General features: G+C 39.1%; 2 protein-coding genes across 2 annotated transcripts; both read left to right on the top strand.

Annotated features, from left to right (window-relative positions):
* The first annotated feature begins 992 nt into the window (after positions 1-992).
* On the top strand, positions 993-6,643 carry LOC118807624. Its single transcript, XM_036569661.1, has 9 exons — positions 993-1,154; positions 2,419-2,511; positions 2,629-2,801; positions 3,050-3,219; positions 3,546-3,649; positions 4,119-4,233; positions 4,919-5,021; positions 5,111-5,276; positions 5,702-6,643. The coding sequence occupies exons 2-9, from the start codon at positions 2,437-2,439 to the stop codon at positions 6,641-6,643; spliced, it is 1,848 nt and encodes a 615-aa protein (XP_036425554.1). The 5' UTR covers positions 993-1,154; positions 2,419-2,436.
* Positions 6,644-8,146: 1,503 nt separating this feature from the next.
* Positions 8,147-16,928, top strand: slc35d1a (solute carrier family 35 member D1a). Its single transcript, XM_036570666.1, has 12 exons — positions 8,147-8,370; positions 8,740-8,773; positions 8,867-8,953; positions 10,505-10,572; positions 10,773-10,844; positions 10,956-11,024; positions 11,415-11,517; positions 12,381-12,473; positions 14,256-14,323; positions 14,428-14,506; positions 15,094-15,176; positions 15,275-16,928. Exons 1-12 carry the CDS (start codon positions 8,261-8,263, stop codon positions 15,381-15,383), a joined length of 975 nt encoding a protein of 324 aa, XP_036426559.1. The 5' UTR covers positions 8,147-8,260; the 3' UTR covers positions 15,384-16,928.
* The last annotated feature ends 172 nt before the right edge of the window (positions 16,929-17,100 follow it).

The following is a 17,100-nucleotide window of genomic DNA, read 5'->3' as shown; positions in this document are numbered from 1 at the left end:
GGAGCCTTTGTCCTTCATATATATGATTATAGAGATCCAGACCTAGGGCTGGGCACTATGACAATATTTATCGTGAAAAATTATGCAACATGTCGCCACATGCTTTTCTGATCATATTGTGAATATTGTCAGTATGTCTAGAACACTTACCAACTGCATGATCCATTACAAAGAGAGCATATTTAGGCTTGTTTCATCTGAATTAGTGTAGCACAGTAGGAGAAATGTTGAATAAAAATCTTTTGTACTCTTAGCTGTTGATAGAATTTATAAATGTTCATTTTAGTTGTTTTTTGTCTGTTCCAGCTTATCACACCTCAGCAAAACACATACTGTGGTATATCAAGTATGGTGAATACTTCTGAAAGTGTCATGATATTATATTTTTGCTATATTGCCCACCTCTGTACAGAACAAACTTTACCGGCTCTAAATGCAAGTAGGTTAGATTTTCTCTTTCACCATATTTTAAAAGGCCGACATTTTTGTTCAGAGTTCCATTAACCGTCAGTCAGACCACTGAGTGTGCTAGTTAAAACGTGCTTACCTGTTTCTATGAGTTTCTGGAGTTTTGAATGACGTGTAACGTTTACATTTATTTTTCATAACATTTTAATATTAGCTAGCTGATGGCTAACATACTGTGAACTCGCTCACTGCGTCAGTCGAGAGAAGCTGTAATGTGGAGGTGGACATGAGCTCCGACCGCAGCGCTTACATGTACAGAGCACTGACTGACTGGTGTAGCACTAGCCGGTAGTAGAGCGCAGTAAAGTTAGCCCTTGCTAACGAAAACAGACGCTTTTACCGTTACTGAGTGCGGACAGGTAGGTTAGTGTTCTGCAGTGCACTAACTAGTGCACCAGTAGAGAGAGCGAAGGCAGGAGCTCCAGTTGGAGCCCAGCCGGGCCCGTTTCGGCCGAGGGCGTGGTGTTCCGAGGTGTTCCGAGGTGAGCTCCGTTGCCATGGCTCCGTCCTGGTGTTTCTGTACCTGCGCGGTCGTTGCTTATGGAGAGGAGACAACTCACAACTCCGCCGCGTCAGTTGTGCATCTGACTGCTGAACGTTTTGCCATGAGTAGGCTACATGAATATGATTAGGCTAATCCTGATGAAAGATGTAAGAAGACAGGTTACTAAGCCTGTTAGGATCAGGTGAGTGAGTGGAGACCGCTAACTGAAAAACTCATACTAATTTACAAATGGAGGTTACTGACAGGTTAGCACTGCTGGCTAACTTCTCAAACTTCGCTTTCTGACAGGTTTGGTCATTATAGGCAACAGGTTTACGTCGCTGCTGTGCAGTAAAGCATTTAAGGCATTTCCGTGAGGATTTTAATGCTAAAATTATGCACATTTCGCTGTTTTTTTTAAAACACGGTCAAGCAGTTTTAGACGTTTTGGTCGGTCAGTGTAGTATTTACCGTGTAGTATTTCCTAGCTACTTTTCTCACTATTACTGAGGGATATTTACTATGAGGAATAAAATGTACCTTTGTTACTAACATGGAATTAGGTGTGTAAAATAATTACACAGTATGAACACAGGAGCCCAACCATGTCCTCTAGTGAAACAAACCCAGTCTCCTCAGGGCAGAGGCTCTGCTGGGGACTGAGGTTTAGAGAAAAGGATTTATGGAAAAAATAAATACTTGAACTTGTATGGAGCATCTTTTATTTGGTAGTAGTAACTTAGTAGTATCTTCACATACTTCTCGGTTAGGCTGTTTTTGAATAATAAAAATGTTGATTGTTGCCATTAAACAGGATTTTTCAAAATTTCTGCATAAATCAGTGGTTGAGATATAAACAGAATAATTCAGATTGGTTTTTATAAATTGAAACTTACCGCCTCACCTTACCGTTTTTTTTTTTTACCGTGATAGTGATAGGAACCCCTGGATGTCTAGAACACAAAATACACAACTATAGCAATTTTATATACTATCCAAAACCAACAGTGAACCTACACATGTTTTCTGAATTTATATATGTAATGTTGATGATGATAAAGTAATGATTAGTTTGAAAAAAAAAGTTTTAATAAGTTTTCTTTGGGGACTATTTTAGAAAAGCCTTCGTGTATCCCTCCACCATAAATGGATTAAAATAAATGGATCAAAATACATTCCAGACCAAAACTTTATCACAACTCATGTAAAACAGTCTCAGACATCAGGCATTACCCATTTAATTAAGCAGAAAAATCGGTTCCCCTTTAAGCAACAAGCCTAAAGCTAATTAAAGAAGTGGCTTGGTAGGCATACTAACCAAGCAAACCTACCGCAAATGTGACAAGTTGGGTGAGTGCTAGTGCTTCAGTTACCAGTAGTACCCATAAGTTACTATCCACAAGTAGATTATGAAGGTCTAAGTTACCCATCCTGTCATTCTGTTGTTCTCTTTCTTTTCTCAATAGCTAAATGCAAGATGAACGATGACAACCAGATTACTTGAGTCCTTCAGTGCTTTGGACAGTTATTCCAAGAGAGTGTTGGAGAGACATGCAAAGGTAGATTTCTCTGACTTTTATATTTTTATCTAAATGCATGAATGAGTCAATTATCTCACCAATAAAACTGTTTAAGTATCATTTTGTCTTACTGAAAAACCCCATTCTTCCTTTCAGAAGAACTGCCAGCTAAGTATGCCAAGGCATTGCTTTGCACATGATAAGGGTAACACAGTGCTGCTGTTGCACTATGACTTGGACTTTCTCAGTCCCAGAACGTCTGTTTATAAACCCAAATCCAATACTGAGCATGCCGGTGAGGAGCAAGGTCATCTTCCTAAAAGACTAAGGTAAAGCTCACACTGGATTATGGGTAATCCCGAAGCAGAAGCTGCAAGCTGTACTGGTGTTGCTGCCTTGGTGTTGGTGACCTAGCCCTGACGGTTACACATAAATTTGTAATCAGAACCCAATCCTGCCTTTTTGATCAGACTTTGGAATCAGTCCCACTTTAATCAGTTTCCATTACTGACTGTTGTCATGGTGCTTTACTGAGTAATAGCTTAGATGTCTATGGTGCATCTGGACTCATGTTTAGGATTTCGAAGTCTTCAGCCCCAGTAACCAGCATGAAAGGGACCTCCAGCATCAGATCAGTTGAGGTTATCAGTAGCAAAATCAACATACGTCCATTCACAAGCAATGAAAACACGGCCTGGACAAGTCCAGCTAATGTTAAGTCTTCAGGCGGAAACATCATGCGCCAAGGTAAGATGTGCTTCTAGCTGGGGTGTGGAAGACAAAGCTAAGCAAAGCAGTAAAATGACTTCAATTTTAAGGATGTGTTTAAGTTGAATCTTGCATTCATTCATCATTTGTGACAGAGTGTAAAATCTTATTTGTCATTCACTGTAATTATTTGTGGAAAACAATTTGTTCTACTTGAGTAGAGCGTATACAACAGTACTAAGTTTGGGCAGCTTAAGAGAACAAAATAAACCATTTTGACAGAATTTAACAAATTTAACAAATGTGGTTTTGCAGTAAATTGTTAAACAGTTACAAAAATTTTATTATATGCTCTTTTTTTTTAGACAAAGAGGAAGAGAGAACGGGTTTCATGATCACATCTTTGAAGAAACCACAGTCTCTTCGGCCCTACAGGCGATCCCCACACAGAATGAAGTGGTCAAGAGAGGTGCCATATCATATGCTGAGAGACTAAATAATGCAGTCTCCTCTCATGTATTAGTAACTCTGCCCTTTATATCAGCCTGTATTGCCACTTTATGAATATATACCTGATGATTCATACTGTAATAAAATTTTTATTAAAAATAACTTTTATATCTGACCTTGTAACCCCGCTCTTATGTTCACTATGTTGCCCTCATATTAACAGTAAACATGATTTTAAAGTACCTTCTGTTGGCAGAGAATAGGAACTGTAACACTCTTTTATGCCCACAATTTTCTTCCTAAGGCAAGGCTTTGTATTTTATTTACGGTTTTATGGGCTGATCTCTGGGTTGTCTGCAATCTTTTGCATATATTTGCATTCATATGTCTGATGCTCAGTCATGATCAATGTGTGTGTTGATTTTTTTAGGACATTTTGGGAAGTAGTAGGTATGAACATGAGCGGAATTAAATTGTTTGCATTCCAGGTGGAGAATGTACCCTCTTTATATGCACTAAACAAGGACAGTAGCAAGGCCTTGGTGGGAAGCAGCCTTGGACACACAGACACCTCTCACTGGTGCTCCAGCTCTTTTAATGATGGTATGAAACACAGCATTTTCTTAAGTGAGGAAATTTGTCCTAATCCAGGATATCTCGGATATGCCCCAAATTTGGCCATATTTAACTCCTGACTAAAGATGTCTTTTTTCTGGTACTTTCTGTCTAGACCTATTTCCTGTTCATTATTTGCTTGTATTTCTGTAAGCAATTACACTTTGTAGCTTTTTAGCATTCTATTATTCTTTTACTCCATGTCTTCTCAGGGTTAATCCAATAATCTATACATTGTTGAGGAAAGCGATTATCCTAAGGAAGTTGGAAGCTAGCACTGTTATCCCAAGGATTGAGTAATATCTTAGAGGTTTTATTTTACTTTGAAGAATAACTTAGTGATGATCTTCCTCACTAAGGAAAGGCACAAGCATAATGATGCATTGGTTAGCCTGGGTTTAATTCACTCTCTTTTATCCCAAGCATTGATTAATACCTTACAGGTGATGATCTTCCTCACTTGTCTTTCATTGCTGTTATTCTTTTTTTTGCTTTTATTCATGTAAAGCACATTGAATTGCCTTTATGTATGAATTGCCTTTATTTTATGCTGTGTAAATAAACTTGCCTTGTCCTGTCTCATCAGTTAGCTTCAAACTAATTACCATCTTAAAACGGTTGGTATATATGTGTGTGAGCATGTGTATATGTGTCTGTGTGTGTCTCCCAAAAGTGGATGGACCATTTAAATTACCCGAGTCAGATGGAATCCTGGTTACTCAGGAACTTCATCAAGAGATTGATGCCGAGCTCGGCACCAGTAGGCCTCACAAAAAGTATGTTTACACCATTAAAACATGTCCAAAGAGGAATCAGTATGATTTTAAAATATCAAAGTACATTTCTCTCACTTTTTTTATCACAGCAGAACTGGAGAGAAATCTGAAAGAGAGTTTACACAAGAGCAATTATCTCCATTTGAAGAGGAAGTTCTCGATGAGCCGGTTCCTCTTAGCTTTGAAGATGAGCTGGAGAGGAAAAATGTAAAAGTGCTCACACCCTGCCCTGCATCTGTTTATAAAGCATTGCCGGTAAATATCTGTCTTTAAAAATTCATGACTAACCTTTTGATAAACATTTATGTTTGAGAGGGCAAACATGTTGTACCGCATTTATGTTAGGGTAAGCAGTTCATGAAGTCTAACACCATCTCTCAAGAATCCATGTTATCATAATCATACGAAAGAAAAGGGTTAGAAAATAAAGTCTCATCCTTCCGTTCTGATGAGAACATGCTAACTGCATACTGGCCTCTGGGCATAAGCAGCATCTGGCATGTGCCAATAGGGCTCACATTTACACTGAGAGCAGTGCTTCCTCTTAGCACACAATACACTGTCTTATATGTCAGTTTCTAAATATTTATACTATATAAATGGATCCTTTTTGTTCACAAGTTTTTCATGACAATCTGTGCTGTCAGTCTCTGGTTTCATTGTCCATAAATTCTCCACAGATAGTCAGTGAAACGTACCCTGTGGTTTACAGACCACATCAGCAGCATCATGAGCCCTTCAGCAGCCCAGGCTTTCACTGTCTGGATCCCGCTGAACCTTTGACCCAGGACACTGCAGTCAGAAAGAGCAAAGTCCACTCAACCATCATCCACATTACTGAGTCCCTGCAGGCAGACTACATGATCCGCAGTCTGAGAGAAAGACAGTGTTCAAGGTCCTATTCAAAATCTGGGCTCAAAGCGACAAGGATGGGGGCCTATCACGTGAATCTGCGAATGCTCTCAGCAGATGGAAATGTGGTCAAGTCTCCAGATCTGAGCCGACTCCCTCTCCATAATCATAAAGATATGTCTTTGTCTGTATCTACAAACAAAAGTCCTCTGATTCCTCTGGTCATGCCTAGAAGAAAAGGGCTCTCCTCTACTTGTGTTGGCCCTGTGGTTAATGGCAAGAACCCTAATCAAACTTACAACACTGAAGGAATTCCCTCAACCTGTTCTAAACTACTGTGTGGAACCTCAATGAGAAGATTTAGCAGCAGATGTTACACCTCAGCTCCACAGACCCAGCAAAGCAAAGCCAGCAATCCAAAAAACAAGATGGACTTCCTATTAATCTCAAAACCAGTCACATACAGTCCAAATGGTATGAAAGGCATTATCACCAAGCACGAGACTTATAAGGAAGACTGGTCCAAGGAGGCAACCGTGCTGTGTGAAGACTTTCTGTCACAAGGTGCAGGCTGTGAAACTTTTGTGACACATGAGATGAGCTTTTCTACTCCAACCAGCGGAGTAGACTGCAGCTTCCAAGACACTACAACTCCAGTAAAGGAAGCTGGGGTCACAGATCATGCTGGCATTGAAGACAATAGCAAGCTCAGTTATATCTTGCATCTTCCTCAGCCAATAAACATCCCAACTGCTGAAAGCTTTAATTAAAGGAACTTTAAAAATAGCTTTTAACTTTATAGAATCCTGTGTTCCATATAGACAATATCTGCTTGCTGAAGTAAATTCTATTTCAATACAACTTTTATAGTCATTGTCCCAAAGCAGCTTTACAGTAGTTCACTTGAGGAGTAAGCTGAAGGTGACAGTGGCACGAAAAACATGAGGAAGAGACAGCAGCTTGAAAGTGGAACTCATTCTCCTCTGTTAGCTCCATACACTGGAATTAATTAAAGGGGGATTCCACTGACTGTTCATCGTTTCCTCATGATTAACTCATTAAGATGTCAATAAAGTCATTCAGAGTTTCATGTGAAATGCACTATTCTAGAGAAACTTAAAAAAGTCTGAGTTGTTCACAGCACAGGTGACAGGAAGCAGACATCTGAAATACATCCAAAAGCTACCACACAGAAAGTTATTAGAAATAGTTGCAAATACCTTCCCCAGTGTCTGAGACTTTGTTTTGCAGTAGTTTTCTAATAAAGCCTAAAATTGTGTTGTTGTTTTTTTTTTTTTTAAATACATTCATGGTGGAGTGACGTTCTAAGGCAAAGTAGTCTGCAAATAAAACATTTTTTAGTTTTACAACTATTTTACAATTATTAACATTACATGTAAAAACTCAGAAGTTTTTTGAATAGTTAATAAAGTGGTGTTGTAGACCTGGCGATCCCTGGTTCCTGTCACCACTGTGGTAAAGAAAACAGAGTCTGTAAGTTTCTCTACAATGGACCATTTCACATCAAACCAATCTGAATGACTCTGTTTACATCTGAACCATTGAATTATGCAGAATATTTTGAAAAATCGGTTCAAATCCTCTTTAAGAAACAACATACAAAATATATGAAGTAAATAAACATCCTGTGTTTAAAGTGAATTTCCACCATTTTTCTAAATTTCTGCATAATTGAGGTATAAAAAAAGTAATTCAGATTGTTTTTTATGTGAAATGGTTTATTTGTAGAGAATCTTACTGAATCTTATTTCCTTACTGAGGTGATGATAGGAAACAGGGGTTGCAATGTCTACAATGCAAATATAGCCAGTTTATTTACTATCCAAAACCACGAGTGAATCTACATGTCTTCTGAGTTTTTATATGTAATGTTGATAATGGTTAGATAGTGGTAAGTTTTCTGGGGACTATTTTGCCTCAGAACACCCTTCTTGTATCACTTCACCATGTTGAGTTAAAATATAGCGATCAAAATATGTTTAAGACCAAAACTTTATCACAACACATCAGGCAGCATATTCATAACCATTTCATTCCATAACTTTCTGTGAGGGAGGTTTTAAAGACATTAAACTCTACAGACGTCTGGCTCCAGCGTGAACAGTTCAATTTAATTTAATTATGCAGAAATTGTGAAAAATTTGGTGGCGTTCTCCTTTAAGAAAGCCTACACGTGTGTGCGGTGTTTTTGCACAGTCTATCCGAAAGGTGGCGACAGAGCGCGCCTTGGATATTATCAGAAGCGCATGACGACACGGCTCGGCTGAACATGGCGGAAGGGGAGAGACGCGAGAGAGGAGGGAGCCGAGCGGAGTAGAGGAATGTAAAACTGGAGAAACAAAGAGGAAAGAAAAGGACGCTCCGGTATGGCGGACGAAACGTTAACGCTCCTAATCAAGCTCCTGGCTGCGGCTTTCTACGGCGTTAGCTCTTTCCTCATAGTTGTTGTGAACAAGAGCGTCTTGACAAACTACAGGTAAGAAGAGTTTCTCCTGGTGCTCCGCTGCCCGCGTGATTGAAGTCCGCGTCCCGCTCAGATCAGGAGAATCGTTTCACACTGTGGAGTTTGAGTGGGACGACTGGCCGAGTCTGAATGTCTTAAGTGAAATTCAGACACGGCCAAATGTGTCCGAAGTGAAATTCCGTTAGCGGCGAGCCCAGCCGCGTGAGTTCTGTCCTAATGTGATAAAAGCAGGATGAACTGCGTCTCTCTGCTGTTCGCGACCTGTAGACTGTTGAGACAGAGGGGCATGACTGTGGGCAGATTATTTCCACTAGATGAGGACGGGTCTATGGGCAGCTGCTCTGCTGATGACTGGTTTTAAAACAGTTTCTCCTTTTTTAGGTTTCCGTCATCGATATGTCTCGGTATCGGCCAGGTAAGAGAAACAGCATGATGTGAAATTTACTGCAGTCTTGTGCACAGTTGCCCTCTGAGCTTTCAGCACTGTACCCTCTGTGCCCCTCCGCAGATGCTGGCCACTGTGCTGGTGTTATGGGTGGGAAAGGCTCTGCGGGTGATCACCTTTCCAGAGTGGGACCTCAGCATACCTAGGAAGGTGAGGAACCTGACTGGTTGCCTTTGTAGAAGTGAAATCAAACCTGCCAACATTCTCTAGGTTTAGTCATCCAATTGAGTGGGATAATAGTGATGAAAGATGTTTCTTAAGAACTGCAACACACAGGAAATTACAGTGCATTAACCAACATTTCTAAACCACAAGCTTAATATCCAAAGCAGTGGTGTTCCTCCGACCAGTGAGCTACGGCCCTCGATACAAAAATTACCTTCAGTGAATAAGAATAGACTGTGTAATTTTCTTGTTTACTCACTGTTGCTATTTGCTGTGTCTCAGAAAAGTTGGTGCTGTGATTGAGGCTAATGGTTGAAGTGTATTATTATCGTAGCTACCCATGAGTCATGGGTGTAAAATTATGTATGTAGCTATAAAAGTTGTCCAATAGAGACGTTAGAAAGTCTGGTCCCCCACCCCCCACTACCTTTTTTTTCTTCTTTTACATGCCCCAGAGCAACTTCCCTGTCCACACTGGCAGTAGTTACGCCACTGCTTCTGACCACAAAACAGGCCGTTGCTGTTCAGTTTTCAGGACTTTATATGCGATATGTTTTATGATCATGTGTGATTGCTGAAATGATGGACCTTGCATGTCTGGGAGTTATCTAATCACATGGCTCTTGTCCTTAGTGCTGGAGGCCAGGGCAAGGGCCCTGCAGGTTTTAGCGTTTTCCATGCTCCTGCACACACAATTCAACCAGTCAGCTAATTAACAAGCCCCTTCTGAGAAACTGGTGCATTAGAACAGGGGGCTTCCAGGACCAGAGTTAAGAACCACTGATTTAAACCAGTGACTCCTATTCTACAAATTGTGCATGAGGCTGAATTGTAAGTGCTACAATTATGATGTTGTTTTAACTGGTTATAGTCAAGCCTCAAAACAGCTTATCCTTATTACTCTGCTCTACTATAGCTCTGCTAAATTAAATTGAAATAAAGGGACTATTAAGGAAATTTTGAGCATCTAACAAGCCTGGGCCTCAGAACAGTACAGGAAAGTATTAAATTGGTGGGTGCAATTAGTTGTGAATCTATTTGGGTTTTTTCTTAAGAGGAATAAAAAAACCAAAGTGCATTGAATGCCTTAAACCCCTACCTTTAACACTACTTCAAAATAGTACAGTACTAATATTGTACTCGAAATCAGGCCTGTGTGAGGAGGGGTTACATCATGACTAGATAGTCTAACAGGAAACTAAACTGTTAGGACAGTGGTCTGTATTGTGTTTAGAATATAAGATAAAAAATAGTTACGTTTCTGAACATATGTTAAAGATTAATTATTCTATGCTGTAGATGTCTCTTATATTAATTTTCAGTAGTGTAAGAAAGGACTGTTTACATTTAGTGTGGTGTAGGCTTTGTAAAGAGCAGTGACCATATCCTTTTCTGGGACCTTTCGCTGGAAGAGCAACATGTCTTCTGTTGACATGGGGAAATATTATTTCAGATATTTTGAATGGGTGAGGGCCCATTATCTTGACACGTGGTATGTTTTTGACATACCTGGCTCATTTTCTCTTTTCATTTCAGACATTTCCTCTACCTCTGCTATATGTAGGGAATCAAGTATCTGGACTGTTTGGAACAAAAAGGCTGAAGTATGACTTTACACTACAAAATCACAAAACACTGTTTAAAGATATGAGTTTGTCCTACTGTGCTGTTATTAATGCAAAAAATTCCCTGTCTGGATGTAAACACACTTTAATGTTGTATGTCATGTATTGAGGGAGATTTAAGAAGCGTTTTGAAAAGTGGGCTTAACACATTTTTCTTTTTTTTTTCTATTCCTCTCCAGTCTGCCAATGTTTACAGTCCTGAGGAGGTTTTCCATTCTTTTCACAATGCTTGCTGAGGGCTTCTTGTTAAAGTGAGTCAACAGTAAATGACCACAGCAATGCTGTTTCAGTGAAGTTATGGTTCATGCAACAGTAATCCCCCCAGTGATTGTCATACTGACACTTTGCTTCCTTTTTCACAGGAAGAAATTCTCTCGGCCGGTTCAGCTCACTGTATTTACAATGATCCTCGGGGCTTTTGTGGCTGCAAGGTACATGTCGCTGTTGATGACATTGCATATTTTTTATTTGCAGATATTTTAAAATCATGTCCTACAAATGGACATAAAGATGTCCCCACTGAGCTGGGTAGAACGGGGAGCATTTGCACATGAACCTAAGGTCACAATGCCCAATGCTAAACATCTGCTAGAAAGGTGTGAAGCACCTATTTTGGATTATTCAAATGCCTAGTTTAAATGGGGTGCTGTTTTTCAAGTGTGTTTTTTAAGTGTGTGCGTTGAAAGCGCAATATTAGTGTATGAATTAAATATAAATTCAGAATATTCTCTGATACTATGTGTAGATGCCACTTTGCCCTTCTGAAGTCCTTGAGTGTGACTTTAAGCTTGTGTTAATGCTCCTGTTCATTTTGTGTCCAGTGCTGACCTGTCCTTCGATCTGCAAGGATATGTGTTCATCTTACTGAATGATGTTTTAACTGCTGCTAATGGAGCCTTTGTGAAGCAGAAGCTAGACTCGAAGGTAAGATCAATGCCCTGAAAATGTGGTGCTCAGTACTTTTCAGTACTCTTAAAAAGTGCTAGTAGGAATGGTTCTGTGCTTCAGTCATTCGACCTGTGCTTGAACTGTGATTTAATTTTGAGCTTTTTCTAGTCTCATATATGATTTAGGATATGTGACATCTTTAAATGAGGCAGGTTTATTTTCATGAGGATTCTGAAAAATACATGAACAGTAGAAATAGATGGGTTATGTGTAGTGTGATGCCTCCCAAACCATGTCATATTATTGTTTTAAAACAATATTTGAATGGCTATAAAGCTACCAACAAGACCAAGAAAAATGCATTTTTACTTAAAATTTCAAGCACTTCATGTTTTGGAACCCCCTGGTTAGGTTAGCCTTTTATTTAGACCACTGGGTTCACCCTTGGTATTGTTTTGTTTCTGTTTTGGTGGGAATTAATTGCTACCCAGTCTGCCAAGGTTAATGTTCAACCTTACCTATTGTAAAATATTGTGTATATTGAGTATTCATTGTCACAAAAGGTTTAAAAGAGAATTAAGCTTGTACAGAGAGGTTGTTCGTATGCCTTGTTCTGAGTGCGGGTAGAAAGGTTGATTATTTTTAGTTATGAGCAAGCTCTTAGTTCCATCCTTGTGAATGTTCTGATATATTTAGGAACTGCAAATGCTGGTAACTTGCATCTGTATATGTCTGTATGGTAGGAGTACAGAGGTGCTAGGCATATTTGAGAGAAAGAGACATGAGGAAGGCATTCATGACATCTGCAGACATCTGCATGCAGGAATGTACTAGTGCCTTTCATGAATAACCCAGTCTGGTCTCCTGGTCTCCCCTCCCCCTTTCTCTCCTTCCTTCAGGAGCTGGGAAAATATGGTCTGCTTTATTACAATGCTTTATTTATGATCCTGCCAACGCTGCTTTTGGCACATGTCACTGGAGACATAGACAAGGTAAGAAAGCAGTAGTATGGAGTATGTGTCAAAGCGCATGGCATAATATTTTAAAAGCTATCAAAACAGTTAATTAGATTCCTGAGTTCTGAAATACTTCCGCATGAAGGACTTTCATTTTAACACAAAATGACCCTGTTGGTGGTGCTTGTCCACCAGCAAGGCCTCATCCCTATTTGGTATTTGGGAGCTTCTGACAGACCATCTGGTCGACTGCATAGAGGTCACATTCACAGAGATTACATAGCTTGAGTTGCTTTGCTTCAGGATTCTTTTTGCTAGTTGTCATAAATGTCCTTAAGGCAGGGGTGTCCAGTCCCTACAGCAAAGGGCTGGTGTGGCTGCAGGTTTTCGTTCCAAACAAGATGAAGCAAACCTGATTCCATTCCTTAAATCTGTTGGTCTTTAAACAACTGATCGCATGTGTTCCTGCTTTTTTGGAATGAAAACCTGCAGCCACACTGGCCCTTTGTTGATATGATTGGACACCTCTGCTTTAAGGATATTTGATGTAAGCATGGTAAAAATAACTTAATACAAAACCAATTTCATGATGAAATTGTCTATTGTTAGGAAATTTAATAAATCTAGGTTTTCACCTACAGAACGTTTCTAGCTTAAATGTTTAGACATGTGCTCTCAGAATCACAGCTGTGCATGTCAAGGCCTTGCCCAGTGAATGCCTTATTTTATATAGCTGTGCCTGTTCACTGGGAGGCCCCGGTTTATTTGGCAGGCGGTGCCTCCGAGGAGCCAGAGTGCCTCAAACACAAAGCTACCATTATATACCCATTAGTGTAAATAGTATGACTTTGGTGGCTCACGGACTTGTGCATGAAATTAAGTACCTGTAAGGTATGTTTCTGCACAGAATGAGGTTTGAATTTTTGCATATTAATTAAGTCATCTTTTTGGATTTTGTAAAAGCCTCTGTACACATGGAAAAGCTTTTCCCTGTTCTACAGTATCCTCTCATCTAATGTACTGAGGTACCTTGAAGACACTGTGGCTCAGTGTTTACAGGGCAGTGGAAATTTACATAACTTGAACATTGTTCAAGAATCCAGAGTACTCTTTCACCAGAGTGATGCAGTTCTACTGCAGACTTCAAAACAATATTTAAGTGTACCAGAAAGAGCCGTTGGCTCTATGTCATGAACATCATTTATAACTTTAAAGTAAAACAGAAATGAAGGAAAAAAGCAATAAAATCAAAATGATATTCATGACAATTTTGCAAACAAGTGCCTAACAGAGACACACATTTAGAAAGTTGCCTTCTGTGCCTCTACATTTAACCGCCCAGTTCTAAACAGGAAAACTCTGAAGTGGAAATTATTAAGCCCAGGCCTGAGGGCGTTTGGCTGAATGTACTTTGAGGAAACTGTGTAAGAGGCCTGAAGTCCCTTTTTTGTTTAAAGCAGTTTTTCCAAGAAATGCTAGTAACATTATTAGTAGTGTTGTTCCGATTTTTTAAGTTAAAGTTTCCACTACAGCTTAGTAACTTGTTTAAGTATAGAATTTATCCCCTCAATGAAAATGAATAAAACAGGTTTTATGAAGCAAGTCATTAGTTCAGTTATAGATGCTTTTCTGAAATGGAACATGCTGTGAAACCATAAGCCTGCTTCCTGCTGTTTGTATATATTTAATGCCGAGTGACATGTCAAACTTGCATTCATTTACTATATATATATATATATATATATATATATATATATATATATATATATATATATATATATATATATATATATATATAATCTTCCCTATTCTCTTTAGGCTCTGGATTATGAGGGCTGGTCAGATATGCTATTTGTTGGACAGTTCGTCATGTCTTGTGTAATGGGGTAAGATGAAATTAACAACTGATAACTGTCAAAATGAACCCCTGTGGAAGTGCAGTGTTTGTTTAATCGCATTCTTTTTTTTTTTTGTTTGTTTTGTTTTTTAGGTTTATTTTAATGTACTCCACTGTGCTGTGCACTCAGTACAACTCTGCGTTAACAACTACTATTGTTGGGTGCCTGAAAGTAAGCTTGTTTAAATATTCTCATTTGATGATACAGATCAGGAAAAATCTGCAGTGTATTGGCGGAGGATCATAACAGTTTTACACTGATGTGCCAAAAGTCCTGGGATAGCAGTATGTAAATTGATTATGAAGTGACGTTACCTCGGGACGGCTTGGGAACCCGCACACCTGTATAAGTTGTGAGGTGTTATCTTGTGAGTGAGGTAAAACACTGGCCGGCATGCTCATGGTGACGTGAATTATCGGAGTTCGAACAAGGCATGATAGTGAGTGCCAGAATGATGGGACATCACATTTCTGAAGTTGTGCAGGCGTTTAACATTATTCGATCCACAGTGTAACGTGTGTACCAGGAATATGTCATAGAAGGCATTACCACTCACAGTGAACAGAATTGTGACTACACAATACTAGTTCCTGTCCTATGACTTTTGGCACGTCAGTGTAAATAGAAGCCATGAGCCAATTAAAAATTTGTCATTGTGCCACATTTGGCCTTGGAGCTGGACTTTGGACACTCCTGATATAGATCTTCAGGGTTTGTCATTCATATATTCATTCATTACTTTCCTCCTATCTGTACAGAACATATTAGTGACATATATTGGAATGGTGTTTGGAGGGGATTATATTTTCTCATGGACTAACTTCATTGGTCTAAATGTCAGGTATGAAATTAAACTTTACTGGAAAGATTACATAAAGTACTGTTAAGGTTTAACAGTTTGCTTAATCACTGCTTGATGGTTTGTCTTTGTTGCCTCAGTATTGCTGGTAGCCTGGTGTACTCCTACATAACGTTCACAGAGGAGCAGTCAGCCAAACAAGGAGAAACTTTGACCAAACTGGAGGTCAAGGGAAAAGTGGCTGTATGACCTGCGCTTCAGTGCTCCACAGGTACAAGGGAACTGTACCTTTAGTATTTATTGCAAGTTTTTGTAGTATGTGAAAAGGAGCCTTTTCAAAAAGACATGTCAGCAGTGACATGGTGGGAAATGACAGGACACACTTCAAGGAAAGGTTCAATAAAATCTCAAGCTCTCAAGTACAGGCTGATGGCAGGATGGCGTCATTGCAAGCAGTAAACAAGAATGTAGAGGTCGTGTACTTGATTAGATTGAGTCATGCTGTGTTGGGTTCCCTTATCAATGTTTGAAAACGAATGGAGCAGACGAAGAATTGAATACAATTTTTTTGTCAAGCTTGAAGGACTGCTGTTGGAATAAATGCAGTGATGGCTGTGGTCGGTGTTAATCATCTTCAGCCCCCCTTGCCTTTTTGTACAGTGTTGTGATACACTGTCTTTTTCCTCTTTTCCCCCAATAAAAAGGTGTTGGACTAGTTGGGATAGGTCATTATTTATTGTCAAATATGTTTCTAAAAGAGTTTTGTACTTTTCTTTTTGGTATTTTTAGTATGAAAAAGGGAGATCTGTCCTGTCTTTGGAACAGTTTTGCGTACGCTCAACTTGAATTCTTCAACCTACAGGAATGTTCCCTAAGTTGTTTGAGAATATTATGCCATTTTTTGTATTTGTTTGTGTGTGAATGTGTCGCATGCCTGCTACTTAATGTAGAGTTGAGTAGAATGATTATATTAAGCTTTGAAAAAGAGAGCTGCTCTGTTTTCTCAGTATTATAAATGTCTCTTGAGACATTTCATCTGCAACTCTTTCAGCTGTTTTTCTAATCTTTTGTACCAGGGAGTGACGTGCAGTAACTTGTTTTTGTACTGATGCCCTGTTATGGTATGCTCTTTTGTTTTTAAGTGAGCAATGTAGTCATTGCACTTTAACTGTTTACAGGTACTTTGGGATTTTTCATAGTTAAAATTGAAGAAGCTTTAGTTACTGTAGTTTGTTGAGTCAGATTTGCCTTAGTTTTAGAACTGTACTTGAGAGATAAAAGAATTGGAGAAATGAAAATATCCTGCATATCAGGACTGATATCATTGGTACTTTCTGACCAGTTTAAATGTAAAGATCAGGGGTTTGTCAGTATAATCTAGATGTTATACATCTGGAATACCCAACATTACTTTGAATGTATCCCATGTTCATGTTCACATACATTTTTAATCCATTGGTGTTTGGACAGTAACACAGGTGAAAAGGATTAGTTCTTTTCCAAGGTTTATGTTACAACTTGATTATTTGACCTGGACGCCCAACCGTTAGAGATGTTTCGACAGACTGTTTTTCTTTTTTGGTCATGGTTATAATGTTCAAGGCCAGCATTGTGATGAGGATGCACTTTCTGTTATCTGATCATGCTTTTTTTCCCATTAAGTCTGGTATGTTTCCCTTTTTTTAATAGTATTTTTTTCTGTGCGGTTCACTTTAACAGAAGCTCAGTGATTGTATCAGTGAGAGGCTGAGCCTGTGTGCATATATAATTAAAATACCTCAGTTATGTTTTCCATTTGTTGTGTTCAAGTGCATTTTTTTTAAATCTGAAATTTAGTCTTTTATGTTCTAGTTGTGTGGAATATGACTGCTCTGGTGTTTTGCTGGGATGTTTATTGCAGAGAATTATTGCAGCAGTTCTAATGTGTGACTCATAAATCTATGACATCCATCTGCCACAATGTCAG

Source organism: Colossoma macropomum, unplaced genomic scaffold (assembly GCF_904425465.1).
Source record: "Colossoma macropomum unplaced genomic scaffold, Colossoma_macropomum, whole genome shotgun sequence".
NCBI lineage: Eukaryota > Metazoa > Chordata > Actinopteri > Characiformes > Serrasalmidae > Colossoma > Colossoma macropomum.
This window is presented reverse-complemented; position numbering and strand designations above follow the sequence as displayed.